A 14695-nucleotide genomic window follows, 5' to 3' on the forward strand; every position below is an offset into this window, starting at 1 on the left:
AAACAAGGCAGTCGATTGTGAATCCACCATGAGCAGGTTCAATTCCCGTCGTTCGCATTAGTATTTTGCCCCCTCAAATGTTTACGTTTTCTGTTTTGCCCCCTCAGGATTTTCCGTGTAGCTCCGCTACTGACGGCTGGCATGCCACGCACACCCCCACGGTAAAAAGCATCCAAAGCCCTTAACAGATCAAGCTTGATTATGTTCCAACAGGCGTAGAATCTATTCGTGAACCTGTCCGGTCCCGGTGCTTTGGTCGCAGTCTCGGGGCTGGTTTTATGTCTGGTGATGTATCAGTCACTTTTTTTATTAGCCTGTTGTCAAAAAATAAAAATCATCTCACTTTTTTTTAACATGTTGATGGATACTTGCTGTTGGGCCGTCGAGTACTCCGTCATACTTGCTGTTGGTCCTTGACTAGTCGTCTCCCGTTTCTCAAAAAAAAAAAAAGTCGCCTCCCTCATAAAAAAACAAAAACTTGACTTTGGTTCTGCCTCCGCTGCAGAGGTGACAGATCTCCGTCCACGCTGCAGCACATCGGCCAGCGGCCCTCCTCCCGGCGAGGATGCTTCCTCCATCTCCATCTCCAAAGCTATGTCCGCGTTCACGCGGGGAAGATCCCCAACCCGGCGGCAGATCCGCGTTCACGCGGGGAAGAGAGTCACTTGGCTGCTCCCCGTCCCCGGTCAAAGAAAGAGACAACTCCGGCGAATCTTTCTTCCCCTCTGGCGCTCACACTCGACCACATCCAGTCCACACCTCGTCGCCGTCGCCGTCGGCACTTATTAGGCCGCGAGTCTGCTACCACTCGATTCAGAGAACAAAAAGAAGAATCTGCTCCCCTTCTTCATTGTGCCTATCTCTTCTTCCTGGCAAGCGTCTTCCTCCTTGCTTCCCGGTCACCGGCGGCAACGGCGTCCCTTACAGACGGCGTTGATACAGGTCTGTTTCGTTATCCCCCTCCCCGTTTCTCTCCGGCGGCCTCTGCCTCACTGACTTCTTCCTCTGCAATAGGCTCTGAGAACCGCGCGTAAGTGTTATCGGTGTCCCCGTGAGATCCGCCTGGGCCAGCGATGGCGGCAGCGGCAGCCGTCGTCGGGGGCATGGTCGCCTCGGGCGTCATCAAGGTGGTGATCAAGCAGATCGGATCCGCCATCGGCGGCAAGATCAAGCTGCACAAGAACCTGACAAGGGACCTGGAGAAGATGAAGATGACGCTAGAGTCGGTCGAGGCCGCGCTCAGCGACGCCGAGAGGCGCTCCATCACCGACAGCTCGGCGCTCCTGTGGGTGAACCGGCTCAAGGCCGCCATGTATGACATCTCCGACATGCTCGACGACTTCGAATCTGACACCCAGTCCCTGGTATGTTCATTTGGTTGCCATCAATCTGGATCTGACTGATGGATCCGGATTTCTATTTGGCTCAAGAACGTTCTTGCTTTTTTCTTCCCTAGGATATGACTGATGGATCTGAACATATCTAGATGATGAACTAGATGTTGATTTCTATTTGTAGTCAAGTAAATTATGTAAATAAATTCATCATCCTAAAAATCTGAATTTGTATATAGTGAAGTAAATTATCTAAATGTGATTCTGAATTTATTTAGATACCCTGTCCTCCTATACGTATAGGACCATACTTGTTAGTAGTATGTGATGGAAGTCCAGACCAGTGCCATGTGCCCTTTTCTTGATTTAAAGTGCAACAGCATCTCATAAGATTGCCACTGCCTGTATGTCCTTTTCATGTCTACAGTGTTACTGACGGATCAAGTCATTCCTCTTGCAGGTCGGATCTATGAGGAAGAAGATCAGTATGCCAGACAAGATGAAGAAAATGCAGAAGCGTCTACAGAAGATAACAGAGGACCATCAGAACTATCATCTTCCGCCGGAAACTCGCACCAATGAGCCGCAACTTCCTGATATCCGGGAAAATGCAGGGACTATGGTGGAAGCAGAAATCATCGGGAGGGCCGAGGAAAAACTGGAAATCTTGGCTCGATTATCTGGGAGCACCACTGAACATACCACCTTTGTTCCCATATGGGGCTTGGGAGGAATTGGAAAGTCCACCTTGGCAAGATTGGTTTACAATCATCCTGAGTTTGAAAAACACTCTCGGTTATGGGTCTATGTTTCCCAGACATTTGACTTGAAAATAATTGGCAACACTATAATATCACAACTATCAAGACAACAGAGCCAACAGATACTTGATCTGCACAGTATTAACATTCGCCTTCAAGAGCTACTTGCTGAGAAGAAGAATGCTCTGATCATTTTGGATGACCTGTGGGAGAAGCGTCCTTCTCAACTAGAAGAATTAAAGTCTATGCTGAAGCAGGGTAAGGGGTGCAAGGTGATGGTTGTAGTTACCACACGTGATGAAGGGATTGCAAATGCAATCTCCACTGTGCGGCCTTACAACTTACCTCAACTGTCAGATGAGATGTGCTGGGAAATAATGAGCCAAAAAAGTAAATTTGAAACAAGGGACGACAAAGAATGGTTGGAGCCGATTGGAAGAGATATTGCAAAAAAGTGCAAAGGCGTAGCTTTAGCTGCTCAATCACTTGGACACATTTTGAGGTCCAAGTCGTATGGAGAATGGAATTCGGTCAGAACCAATCATATCTGGAATCTATCTACTTCTACAGATGCATCATCTAGTCATGAAGTGCTTGGATCCTTGTTGTTAAGCTACAACTTGATGCCTCCATACTTAAAGTTATGCTTTGCTTATTGTGCAATCTTTCCAAAGGGCCACACAATGATTAAAGATGAGCTAATTCATCAATGGATTGCTCTTGGATTCATGGAGCCATCTAGTATATTCTCTTATTGGCAACTCGGTGAGAGTTACATTATGCAGCTTCTGGAGATGTCATTTCTTCAACATTCAAAGGTGAGCAGATTAATCCATACCTTCACATTTAATTGTGATATTATTTTATTTTATTAATGTATTGCACGATTCGGATATGATGTGGATTTCTTCTTTGGGAAATAAGTTAGCACACAGATGTTGAGTCAAAAGATGGAAGTTAGATGTTCATGTGCACTAACTGTGGAATAAGCAGTGGTAATGATGGGGAATGGGCACGGAATTCACGACCGTCCGTCACCTTCGTGTGACGCGGTGTGAGCAGAGTCAAGGAAGACAAGACTCAGACTGCCACCATGTGGATGGTCCCTGTTGGGGATGTTTCCCACGGATGAGACCCGGCGTCGTGAGACCCAGCCCCGAGCTTGGTAGTACTGAAACGTGCTCTATGGGTCACACTACTTCCGAGCCTCAGAGATGAATCGAAGCAAGACCAAGGACTCAAACAAGACCCGCCCCACGGCTGCCGGCTCATGTATGAGTACTATGGGCCGACTCATAGGGAGGCCCAAGATGTTTTCCTAACTTGGATGTCGTGGTATTCTCACGGCAGATGCCATGGGATGGCTAATCGAGAGTGGCTGGGGCCAGAGGACGTCGGTGGGTTCCGGAAGCGAGGTTGGGGACAAGCGGTGTGAGACACACGATGTACCCAGGTTCGGGACCCTCTGAGGGAGGTAACACCCCTAGTCCTACCGGGTCGACTATGAAGGATCACGAGGGCTACAATGGTGCTCGTGGAATTATTCTTGGTGGAGGAGGAACAAGCTACCTATCTTCCTTGCCTCGGGCGAGTGTGTGTGTGTGAGTGTGTAGAATGAGCCGACCCCTGCTCTGGGCGGTTCCTGGAAGGTCTTATAGCATGGCCTCCTAGGTTACAAGCAATAAACTAAAGGGGGGCGGGGCCCCATTGTCATTGTCTCCGGCCGGTAATGGAGCCCGCTGGCTGCTCGGCACTATGGCACTTCGTCCGCCGTGTCATGGAGTGGTTGGTACTGTGTAGCTACGGTGCCGGGCCACGCTGACGTTGGTCCCCCCAGTAGCGGTCCTACGCACACTGTAGCCACGCCCTCTCCGGTCAGTGGCACTGTAGCCACGCTCTCCCCTGCATGGGAGAGGTCATGTCGGACGGTTCAACAGGACGGGCGTTGACTCCGCCGGCCCGCGGCCAGCCGGCCCAATCGCGGCGTCGTGGCCAGCCGGCCTGCGATGGGGAAGCCGGCTGGAGGGCCAGGCGGACGAAGGGGCGTTGGGCGCCCCGATGTTTTGAAAAGTGGACTTGTGCGTTTGAGCCTACCTGGGGTCATCCCTCCAACAGTAGTTCCGGAAGCTGTTGACGCCCGGCGGCTCGAAACGGCGGGCCTCGACAGCTTATTCCCCCTGGAGATGGTGGATTCAGTCGAGCGCGGAAGCGGCCAGCTCTGCATCCCCAGCAGGAGACCAGCCCGGCGCCGCGCGGGCGACCAGGCTGCCTCGGCGTCTGACCGGAGGGGAAAACGAACGGTCCGGCCGGCTCGTGCCCGCCGACACAAAAAGGTGCGCCCGCCGCAGGCCGAGGGCACGCCGCGTGTTGCCCTGCGGCAGGCAGAGCCCGCCAGGCCACGCGCGCAACGGGACGTCGCCTTGAACCGGGCCTTCCAAGCCGCAGCCTCGGCCCACGAGCAGGATCTGTTGTGGCCGCGCCCGACGATTGGGCTCCCCGAGGCTTTTAAAGCACCCGCGTAAGTTGGGTCGTGGGCACAAACAATCCCACTCCCCTACGATCCCCTCAGGTGGTTTAAATGGAGGGGAGGGGGAGCAGCCGAGGTTTGTGTTAGAATGCTCTCTACGATCGAGTACTACATGTAACAATTTGGAGTTCAAGTTCTTATTTTACTTCTCACTCGCGTGTAGTTTTATAATATGAACGACATTAGATGATAATTGCATTAGATTAGACTAAAATTTTGTTGATGACTCAGTCATTACGAAGTAAGCAATAGGTTAGATGGAAAAAGCAGTAGACTGAACTCTGAATTGCAAACCCAGATTAACATCCTGTTAGTTATCCTCTAATTATTCGTTCCAACAGCCAATTGTGCATAACCTATCCTTGCATCAGTAGTAAAATTTTAAGTGCAAGTCTTACACCCTTGTATATTATCGTGCAGGCTATCGTTGAATGGTACGACGTAGACAATATTGTCACACTGTTCACAATGCATGACCTCGTGTATGACCTCGCAAGGTCAGTCATGGCTGACGAATTTAACTTGGCGGGCTCCAACTGTCGCTATGCGTGGAACATAGATTCCGCGATGCCACTAAAGTCATCGACGACTTCACCTGAAAAGTTAAGGGCGCTAAATATTGTGGGCGATGAAACCTCATGGCCGTCATGGTATAAGTTCCATCGTGATGCGATTGCACCAGCAAAGTACGTTCGCGTCTTGCATTCATCAGTCAGTTCAAATAGATTGGTTGCTTCTATTGGTCAATTGAAGCAGTTGAGGTATCTTAGTGCTCCAAATATTCGTGGTCGAGTGGATTTCGGGTGTATCGGTATGCTTCAAAAATTGAATTATCTCAACCTTCATAATTGTCAGGAATTGTCAGCATTGCCAGAGACAATTGGTGAAATGGAAGGTCTGATGTATCTTAACTTATCAGATTGTCAAAATCTGAAAGAACTCCCAAATTCGTTTGCGAATCTCAAAGAGTTGGTATATCTGAACTTAGCAAACAGTGATATTGTTATAGGATTACCCGAAGCTTTGGCTAACCTTACCAAACTCCAACAATTAGAATTAACAGCATGTGAAAATCTCAGAGGGCGTCCAGAAGTCATCACCAATCTCACCGAACTCCGCAATCTGAGGCTATCAAGGTGCATGCATCATATATTTGACAACTCACCAACAGATCAAACCGAGAGTTTCATTGACAGTATCTGTAGGCTTCCCAATATGGAGCACCTGGACCTGTCTTTTAATGGCCATCCTCTTATTAGTATACCAGAAAGTGCTAGCTGCCTCCGGAAGCTGGTACTTCACGGGTGCCGCCAAGTTGCCAGGCTTCCAGAATGTGTGGCTAAAATGGATTGTCAAAGCCTTTTTGGCTTGTTGCCAACATTTTCTGTAACTGCTGTTGATAGTAAATGTTACACCAACCTTGGCTTGCTTGAGCATGTAAATCCTGACAAGCTGAACATCGAGAAACTTGAAAATGTGAAGTCCCGAGAAGAGGTACGGAGTGTAAAACTGATGGAAAAACAGAGGATTGAAGAATTTTCTTTAATGTGGAACCCAGAAGCTAAGAGATATGTGGATGACATGGAGTTGCTGATGGAGCTAATGCCACCAACCACTTTGCAGAAGTTTCGGATATCTGGTTATATTAGAGCCAGCTTTCCAGACTGGGTAATGAGTATTGGCAATTATCTCCCTAATATTGTCCAGATGAGCATGTTTAATTTGCCCAACTGTAACTGTCTTCCACCCCTCTCCCAACTACCAAACCTCCGAGTGCTTATTCTGGGAGACATGGAAATCCTGGAAGAATGGAACATAGCACTCATGTTCCGTAAGCTTGAGAACGTGACTATACATGATTGCCCTAAGTTGAGGATAAAACCACACCTTCCTAGAGCTGCATCTTGGAGTATAAAGGGAAGTGATAATGTTCTCATATCATGGGCAAAGAGCTTGTCACACAATGGTGCTTCCTCATCTTCTTCTCAAGTAAGAGTATCGACTAATCTGACAGTTGGAAACACGGAGGAGCCTCTGCATCGGTGGAGATTGCTTCACCATCTACCGGCCATCAGTGATTTGTGCATCCATAGTTGCGATGATTTGAGAAGCTCACCAGAGATCAGTTGGGCCTTCCGGTCTCTCAAATCACTGAGATTGGAGTTCTTGGCCCAATCAGAACTGTCCGGATGGGTAGGTGAGTTGTCATCTCTTCAGCTACTGGAGATAACGCGATGTGATAAGCTAGAGGAATTGCCCGATAGCATGAGGCAACTCAAACAGCTGCAAACATTAGCAGTGTTTGCGTGTGATAGCTTTAGACAACTGCCGCTGTGGTTAGGAGAACTTACCTCTCTCAAGAAGCTTCTACTTTTGCGCTGTCCTGCTATCACGACTTTGCCAGACAGCATAGAACAGCTCACAAATCTCCAAGAATTAGCAATTGACCTCTGCCCTAACTTAGAGCAGTGGTGTGAAGCAGAGGAGAACAAGCCGAAGCTTGCTCACATAGAACAAAAGGTATGTGCCCTGCCATATACTGTATATTTGTTATGTATGTTAACTTTGCACTTAGAAAGAATGTATTCCATCATCGGCAGTACCACTTCTTTTTTTCTGCTCTTCACTTTATTGATGATATATTTCTAAGAAACGTCTGGGTATTCCATGCCCTTTGCCTCACGATTCTTCCTTTTTGCCCAAATGATAATATTGACTCCATTTTATATTTGGCAGTGGATCGATTTGCCCCCGAAGAGGGCTGCCAGCCGCCGATGTCCCCCACTACGGTGGCCCTTGCTGCGAACGAAAATAAGAAAGGGATGCTGAAGGAAAGAAAGCGGGGGCGCGAATCAGGATTTAGGCTGCTCGATCGAGTTCTGATTCAAAACTCTGTAGTAATTACTAACACGCGGTTCTAACCTACTCCTGGTATGTAAATCTACATGCCCTGAATTAAAAAAAAAATCTCTAGCATATTCCAGGCAGACATATAAGAAATCAAATGTGGGGATAATTGCATGTTACCTTCGTCAGTAGATATTGTGCTACTTTGTTATCTGCTCCGTTGACAAAGAAAATATGTTTCAAATCTCTCGGGAAGAGCGCTTCTTGCTTGGTTATTAGTTCTGTAGTCAGAGATCTATAGCTGTTTGGCTTCCTTGTTTGAACCTTAATTACACTGACGATTCCATATTCAGAGTAATGTATTCTTTCTTGTTTTATTGGATATATATACGAGAAATTACAATATCTTGTGAAGCCAACATGGCATGACAGGATTTTAAGCATAGGTATATAAAGCAGGGCTGAAACAGGGGAGGTCCTCAGATTAGTGTCTGCAGATACTCTGCTTTCAGTCCGCATAACCCTGGGTCGTTATCCTCGCCCACGTTACCGCAACCAAATCAGCCTGAGGTTCAGTGTAACGTCTAAACGTCGCACTATACCTCGCGGAAGCACTCCATCAGGATCGGGTGGACTGAGAACGGCGCATCTTATTCGGTTGCATATATTTGGGTAGATTGATAAGAAGGATGTTTTTTTTACTCTGCTCTGCTGCTCTTGGAGTGTTATTTGGACTTTACAGAACCATCTTTGCTTTCAGGAGCGTTCGTCTCCTAGGTGAAATCTGAAGTGCGTCTTGGGGAGGATGAGCCTGTACCTTACCTGCATCAAAGGAGGATCTTCATGCGCGAGCACTCTCGGTCTGTGCTGTTGCTGTTGATGAGATGCCTGAGGATCACCGGGGTTTTGTTCAACCGGTGGGTGGATGCGTCGGACGAGCAACGGCAGCAGTAACTGGTTCCTTTCGCGCAAAAAATGCAAAAAAAACACTGACTAGTTCCTGCGCCAAGACGGATTCATCATTATATAATTGCGCTAATGATGTGTGTGTTCTTCTTTGATGTTTGCTCCCTTTGTCGTATCATGGCATCGGCATGTCTCCTGTAATAAAGTGTAATAAGGTGCCATCAACTGGTCAGCTATGCTCCCTCTAGCCTCTTGGTCGGCGGTCGTCTGTTTTTTTTTCAGAGGTAAAAGGGAGTTTTATTCCATATTGATAGGGTTACAATTTAGAGGTAGTAATTGCTCTATACAATGGTCGTCTCCTGGTTGATCTGTCCCGCCGAGCCGACGTCGTGGACGGAGTGGCGAGCTTGGTGCAGGCGATGCCTTGTCAGCCGGACTCAGTCTGGAGGGAGCTGGGCGGGCAGGTGCAGGATTCTTTTAAGAAAAAGGTTTTCCCCCGCTTTATAGATTATAAAGCACCATCCGGGCCGCAGCACAAACAAGCCCAAAAGAAAAAGAAAAGAGAAAGAAAAAGAAATAAATGCCAACGACGGCAGTTCGACAAAACAAAGATGGCTGGCAACCGTTGCACCCTCCGGAGAAGTACCACCGCGCTCCTAGCACTCCGAGGCATTGTGTACCGGGCAGCACCTTCAAGAAGAATGCGATGATGACGTCACTGCTACCCGGACAAGTCCAAGGGTTTTCTCCGGTACGCAGAGGGTAGTGGGAAAGGGGTATATCCAACGCCCTTCAGGAAGGTATGGTGGCGCCCGCAGGCGTCACCACGTCGATGACGGACAAGCCACCAGGGATTTCTCCCACCCAAACGACCACCACCACCCCGGACGATCTGAAGTGCACCACCAGAACTGCCGCCACCAACATGTGCCATCACGGTCACCGAACCATCATCGCCATCTCTCTGAGCCACCGACACGAGACCTAGGGGAGGGACGAAGGGCCAACGGGCTCAGGGGCATCCGCCACTTAGCCGACGGGTGGGGACTACCACCACCGCTGCCGCGGAGCCGACCGGACGGGACGACAGGAGCTTACCGGGCCCGTACAGGCCCGACCGGACCTCGAAGGATCCTGACAACCCCTGCCGCCACGCTGCAGCAGATCGGCTGACGAGGCCGCCACCGCATGCAACCCCCGACGCCGTGCCATCTCCACCAGGGAGCCGCACCGCCGCGCGCCAGAGCACCGGCCCGCCCAACCCAGATGAGGCCCAAAGGGGCCCAGATCTGGGCGGAGCAGAAGCCGGCGGCCAGCCGCACCACCACGCGCCCCACGACCAACGGCCGCGCCGCCGCATCAGGAACGCCCGCGACCCGCGGGAACGCCACCAAGTCGCACCATCGAAAGCCGAGGAGCACCGCCGCCGGCAACCGACACCCGAGCAGGGATAGCCGCACGCGGAGACAGGCAGACTCGTCGTCGGTGGCACCATGCGGGCAAGGCCCGGCGGCGCGCGCTGGCGGCGGCGGGAGGAGGGAGGAGCGGCGAGGGAGCGCTGGGAGGAGCTGGGAAGGGGGGCCCGGTCGCCTCGCTCGAGGAGGCGACGCGGGGGTACGGGGGGAGGGGGAGGGGGAGGGCCTGGGGGCGAGAGGGAGGGCTAGCGGCGGCGGCTACCACCGGCGGGGTAGCCGGCGGCGGCGTGGGCGGAACCCTAGGGAGGGGTAGCGCTCGGGGGGCTCGGGTCCCTAGCCTCGCAGGTGCAGGATTCAGGCCGGCCAAGCAGGAGAAGAAGGTGACGGTGAGCGATGTTCAGCCGGAGGGTGCGCGATACAAAGCACAAATTACGTTGAACATAACTTCAGTTTGCTGAGCAGGGTATCGTTCTGCTAAACTAGTCTGTCCGTCTCAACTCACACCTACAGTAGTCACGATCGCTCATTTGGTCATTTCCCCACACCCTAGGGAGACAACGAACATGTGGCTCCTTGTCGTTGCCTTCCAAATACAGTGGGAAGTCTCCGGCCAGGATTCATTGCTTTGCATCCGCTCCATCTCGACGCTCATTCGACGCTTTTTCTCTCTTTCTCACATCAAACCCGCCGTAAACCACTACCGGATCCACGGCGGCCGTCGGCATAGGCTCCTTCCCGTCGGTGTAGATCTAAGCCGACGGCTGCCGTCGGCATAGGCCCGTCGGTGTAGAATACGTCAGCGTACTTTTGTCAGACCGTCGGCATAGGGTCCTAGGCCGACGGCGTTCGTACGACCGCCGGCGTAGAATCACCGTCGGCGTAGTTTTGCACGGGACGGCTAGGCCGTCGGCATAGTCCTAGGCCGTCGGCTTGTCACGTGTCGGCTGCTGGTTTTGCCTGGGCATAGCTATGCCGACGGCTTCTGTTTTTTTTCTTTCCTATTTTCTCTTTTTCATTCAATTTGACAGCATTCAAAGATGAAAAATATGAGATTATGCATATATACACAGAAATATGACAGATCATCATCTAAAGATCATCATCGTTGAAACTTCAAGAACATAAGTATTGCAAGACATGGAACATCATCATTGTCATCTAAAGAAACTAAAAAGTAGGAACGTGATAAGTATGGCAAGACGGCGACAGGCACGGGTATCATCTTCGACCTCAGGCAAGACCACCACCGCCAAAACCAAGACCGCCACCGCCAAGACCACCACCGCCAAAACCACCACCGCCAAGACCGCCACCGCCAAGACCAGCACCACTTTGCCAGATCGGAGTGACTGGGGTCGACGAAGCAGAAGTCGAGCCACCGGTCCCCTACATGTTTGAGAAGAGATTCTAAGGGTAAATATGATATGATAGTGTTGAATGCATGAGAACTAGTTTGTCAGTAGTTAGGCAAATGTACTAACCAGAGTGTCGCTGCCTAGTGCCACCCATTCATCGAACGTGGGGCAGGGGGAGGCCCAAGGGGGGCGCACCAGCCCACCAGGGGCTGGTTCCCTTCCAGCTTCAGCCCATGGGGCCCTCTGGGATAGGTGGCCCCACCCGGTGGACCCCCGGGACCCTTCCGGTGGTCCCGGTACAATACCGGTGACCCCCGAAACTTTCCCGGTGGCCGAAACTAGACTTCCTATATACAAATCTTTACCTCCAGACCATTCCGGAACTCCTCGTGACGTCCGAGATCTCATCCGAGACTCTGAACAACTTTCGGGTTACCGCATACTAATATCTCTACAACCCTAGCATCATCGAACCTTAAGTGTGTAGACCCTACGGGTCGGGAATCATGCAGACATGACCGAGACAGCTCTCCGGCCAATAACCAACAGTGGGATCTGGATACCCATGTTGGCTCCCACATGTTCCACGATGATCTCATCGAATGAACCATGATGTCGAGGATTCAAGTAATCCCGTATACAATTCCCTTCGTCAATCGGTATGTTACTTGCCCGAGATTCGATCGTCGGTATCCCAATACCTCGTTCAATCTCGTTACCGGCAAGTCACTTTACTCGTACCGTAATGCATGATCCCGTGACAAACCACTTGGTCACATTGAGCTCATTATGATGATGCATTACCGAGTGGGCCCAGAGATACCTCTCGGTCATACAGAGTGACAAATCCCAGTCTCGATCCATGTCAACCCAACAGACACTTTCGGGGATACCTGTAGTATACCTTTATAGTCACCCAGTTACGTTGTGACGTTTGGTACACCCAAAGCACTCCTACGGTATCCGGGAGTTACACGATCTCATGGTCTAAGGAAATGATACTTGACATTGGAAAAGCTCTAGCAAACGAACTACACGATCTTGTGCTATGCTTAGGATTGGGTCTTGTCCATCACATCATTCTCCTAATGATGTGATCCCGTTATCAATGACATCCAATGTCCATAGTCAGGAAACCATGACTATCTGTTGATCAACGAGCTAGTTAACTAGAGGTTCACTAGGGACATGTTGTGGTCTATGTATTCACACATGTATTACGATTTCCGGATAACACAATTATAGCATGAATAATAGAAAATTATCATGAACAAGGAAATATAATAATAATCATTTTATTATTGCCTCTAAGGCATATTTCTAATAGTCTCCCACTTGCACTAGAGTTAATAATCTAGTTACATTGTGATGAATCGAACACCCATAGAGTTCTGGTGTTGATCATGTTTTGCTCGCGGAAGAGGTTTAGTCAACGTATCTGCGACATTCAGATCCGTATGCACTTTGTAAATATCTATGTCTCCATCTTGAACATTTTCACGAATGGTGTTGAAGTGACGCTTGATGTGCCTGGTCTTCTTGTGAAACCTGGGCTCCTTGGCAAGGGCAATAGCTCCAGCGTTGTCACAGAAGAGAGTGATCGGCCCCGACGCATTGGGTATGACTCCTAGGTCGGTGATGAACTCCTTCATCCAGATTGCTTCGTGCGCTGCCTCCGAGGCTGCCATGTACTCCGCTTCACATGTAGATCCCGCCACGACGCTTTGCTTGCAACTGCACCAGCTTACTACCCCACCATTCAAAATACACACGTATCCGGTTTGTGACTTAGAGTCATCCAGATCTGTGTCGAAGCTAGCGTCGACGTAACCCTTTACGACGAGCTCTTCGTCACCTCCATAAATGAGAAACATATCCTTAGTCCTTTTCAGATACTTCAGGATATTCTTGACCGCTGTCCAGTGTTCCATGCCGGCATTACTTTGGTACCTTCCTACAAACTTACGGCAAGGTTTACATCAAGTCTGGTACACAACATGGCATACATAATAGACCCTATAGCCGAGGCATAGAGGATGACATTCATCTTTTCTCTATCTTCTGCCGTGGTCGGGCATTGAGCCGAGCTCAATTTCACACCTTGCAACACAGGCAAGAACCCCTTCTTGGACTGATCCATATTGAACTTCTTCAATATCTTATCAAGGTATGTGCTTTGTGAAAGACCTATGAGGCGTCTCGATCTATCTCTATAGATCTTGATGCCTAATATGTAAGCAGCTTCTCCAAGGTCCTTCATTGAAAAACACTTATTCAAGTAGGCCTTAATGCTGTACAAAAGTTCTATATCATTTCCCATCAAAAGTATGTCATCTACATATAATATGAGAAATGCTACAGAGCTCCCACTCACTTTCTTGTAAACGCAAGCTTCTCCATAAGTCTGCATAAACCCAAATGCTTTGATCATTTCATCAAAGCGAATGTTCCAACTCCGAGATGCTTGCACCAACCCATAGATGGAGCGTTGGAGCTTGCATACCTTGTTAGCATTCTTAGGATCGACAAAACCTTCCGGCTGCATCATATACAATTCTTTCTTAAGATAGCCGTTAAGGAATGCCGTTTTGATGTCCATTTGCCATATCTCATAATTATAGTATGCAGCAATTGCTAACATGATTCGGACGGACTTCAGCTTCGCTACGGGAGAGAAAGTCTCATCGTAGTCAACTCCTTGAACTTGTCGATAACCCTTAGCGACAAGTCGAGCTTTATAGATGGTAACATTGCCATCCGCGTCCGTCTTCTTCTTAAAGATCCATTTATTTTCTATCACTCGCCGATCATCGGACAAGTCTGTCAAAGTCCATACTTTGTTTTCATATATGGATCCTATCTCGGATTGCATGGCTTCAAGCCATTTGTTGGAATCTGGGCCCGCCATCGCTTCTTCATAGTTCGAAGGTTCACTGTTGTCTAACAACATGATTTCCAAGACAGGGTTGCCATGCCATTCTGGTGTGGAACGTGTCCTTGTGAACCTTCGAAGTTCAGTAGCAACTTGATCCGAAGTACCTTGATCATTGTAAGTGCATCTAGTGCCCCTTAGTGATTTTGGTGTATTGAAGACTTATAGGTTAAGGGACTAATGCGTTTGTGAGTATACACAGGTCTATAAGTCTATGAGGAGTTTGATATTTACAGAGAAAGTCGACCCCTAAAAATGAAGTTCTTCAACTGAAGACTTTGATATTCTGAAGACTTTCTGAAGACTTTTTGAAGACTTTGAAAGTGAAGAAATTGGTGTGACCTTGAAGACTTGGTATTCATTTGTGGAACATGAAGCGTGAAGACTTTTGTTTTCGCAGTTTCATTTTCTCTTTCTTGAGTCATAGGAAACATCGTACTGTTAAAGGGGGTCGAGAAAATACTAAGGAAAAATTTCCATGTGATGCTCAACTCAAAATCCTACACCTACCAATCCCTTCGAGTGAAGCCTTTGGAAATCTCATACAGTTCAGTCACTTTCTTCAGTGACAGAGACGAAGTTCTTCTGGTCGCTGATGAATTTGCTCTGACTGAGGAG

At 49.1% G+C, this 14695-nt stretch overlaps 1 protein-coding gene across 3 annotated transcripts; it reads left to right on the forward strand.

The window, feature by feature from the left end:
- The first annotated feature begins 515 nt into the window (after nt 1-515).
- Nucleotides 516-8656, forward strand: LOC119287944 (putative disease resistance protein RGA1). 3 transcript variants are annotated; one of them, XR_005141046.1, is made up of 6 exons: nt 516-942; nt 1015-1364; nt 1795-2913; nt 5043-7142; nt 7359-7553; nt 8230-8656. XR_005141046.1 is itself a non-coding variant. In XM_037567562.1 (5 exons), exons 2-5 carry the CDS (start codon nt 1074-1076, stop codon nt 7541-7543), a joined length of 3699 nt encoding a protein of 1232 aa, XP_037423459.1. In that variant the 5' UTR covers nt 516-942; nt 1015-1073; the 3' UTR covers nt 7544-7869. The 3 variants fall into 3 exon arrangements, 2 of the variants coding, with proteins under 2 accessions (XP_037423459.1, XP_037423458.1); XM_037567562.1 differs by lacking the exon at nt 8230-8656 and having other exon boundaries at nt 5043-7146; nt 7359-7869; XM_037567561.1 differs by lacking the exon at nt 8230-8656 and having other exon boundaries at nt 7359-7869.
- Nucleotides 8657-14695: the final 6039 nt, after the last annotated feature.

This window comes from Triticum dicoccoides, chromosome 4A, assembly GCF_002162155.2.
Source record: "Triticum dicoccoides isolate Atlit2015 ecotype Zavitan chromosome 4A, WEW_v2.0, whole genome shotgun sequence".
Lineage (NCBI taxonomy): Eukaryota > Viridiplantae > Streptophyta > Magnoliopsida > Poales > Poaceae > Triticum > Triticum dicoccoides.

Bases quoted from the DNA above. Each gene is read 5' to 3' on its own strand.
- LOC119287944 (XM_037567562.1), top strand. From the start codon at position 1,074: ATGGCGGCAGCGGCAGCCGTCGTCGGGGGCATGGTCGCCTCGGGCGTC. The intron at 2,914-5,042 runs GTGAGCAGATTA...ATTATCGTGCAG, and splicing joins CATTTCTTCAACATTCAAAG to GCTATCGTTGAATGGTACGA. The intron at 7,147-7,358 runs GTGCCCTGCCAT...TATATTTGGCAG, and splicing joins TCACATAGAACAAAAGGTAT to TGGATCGATTTGCCCCCGAA.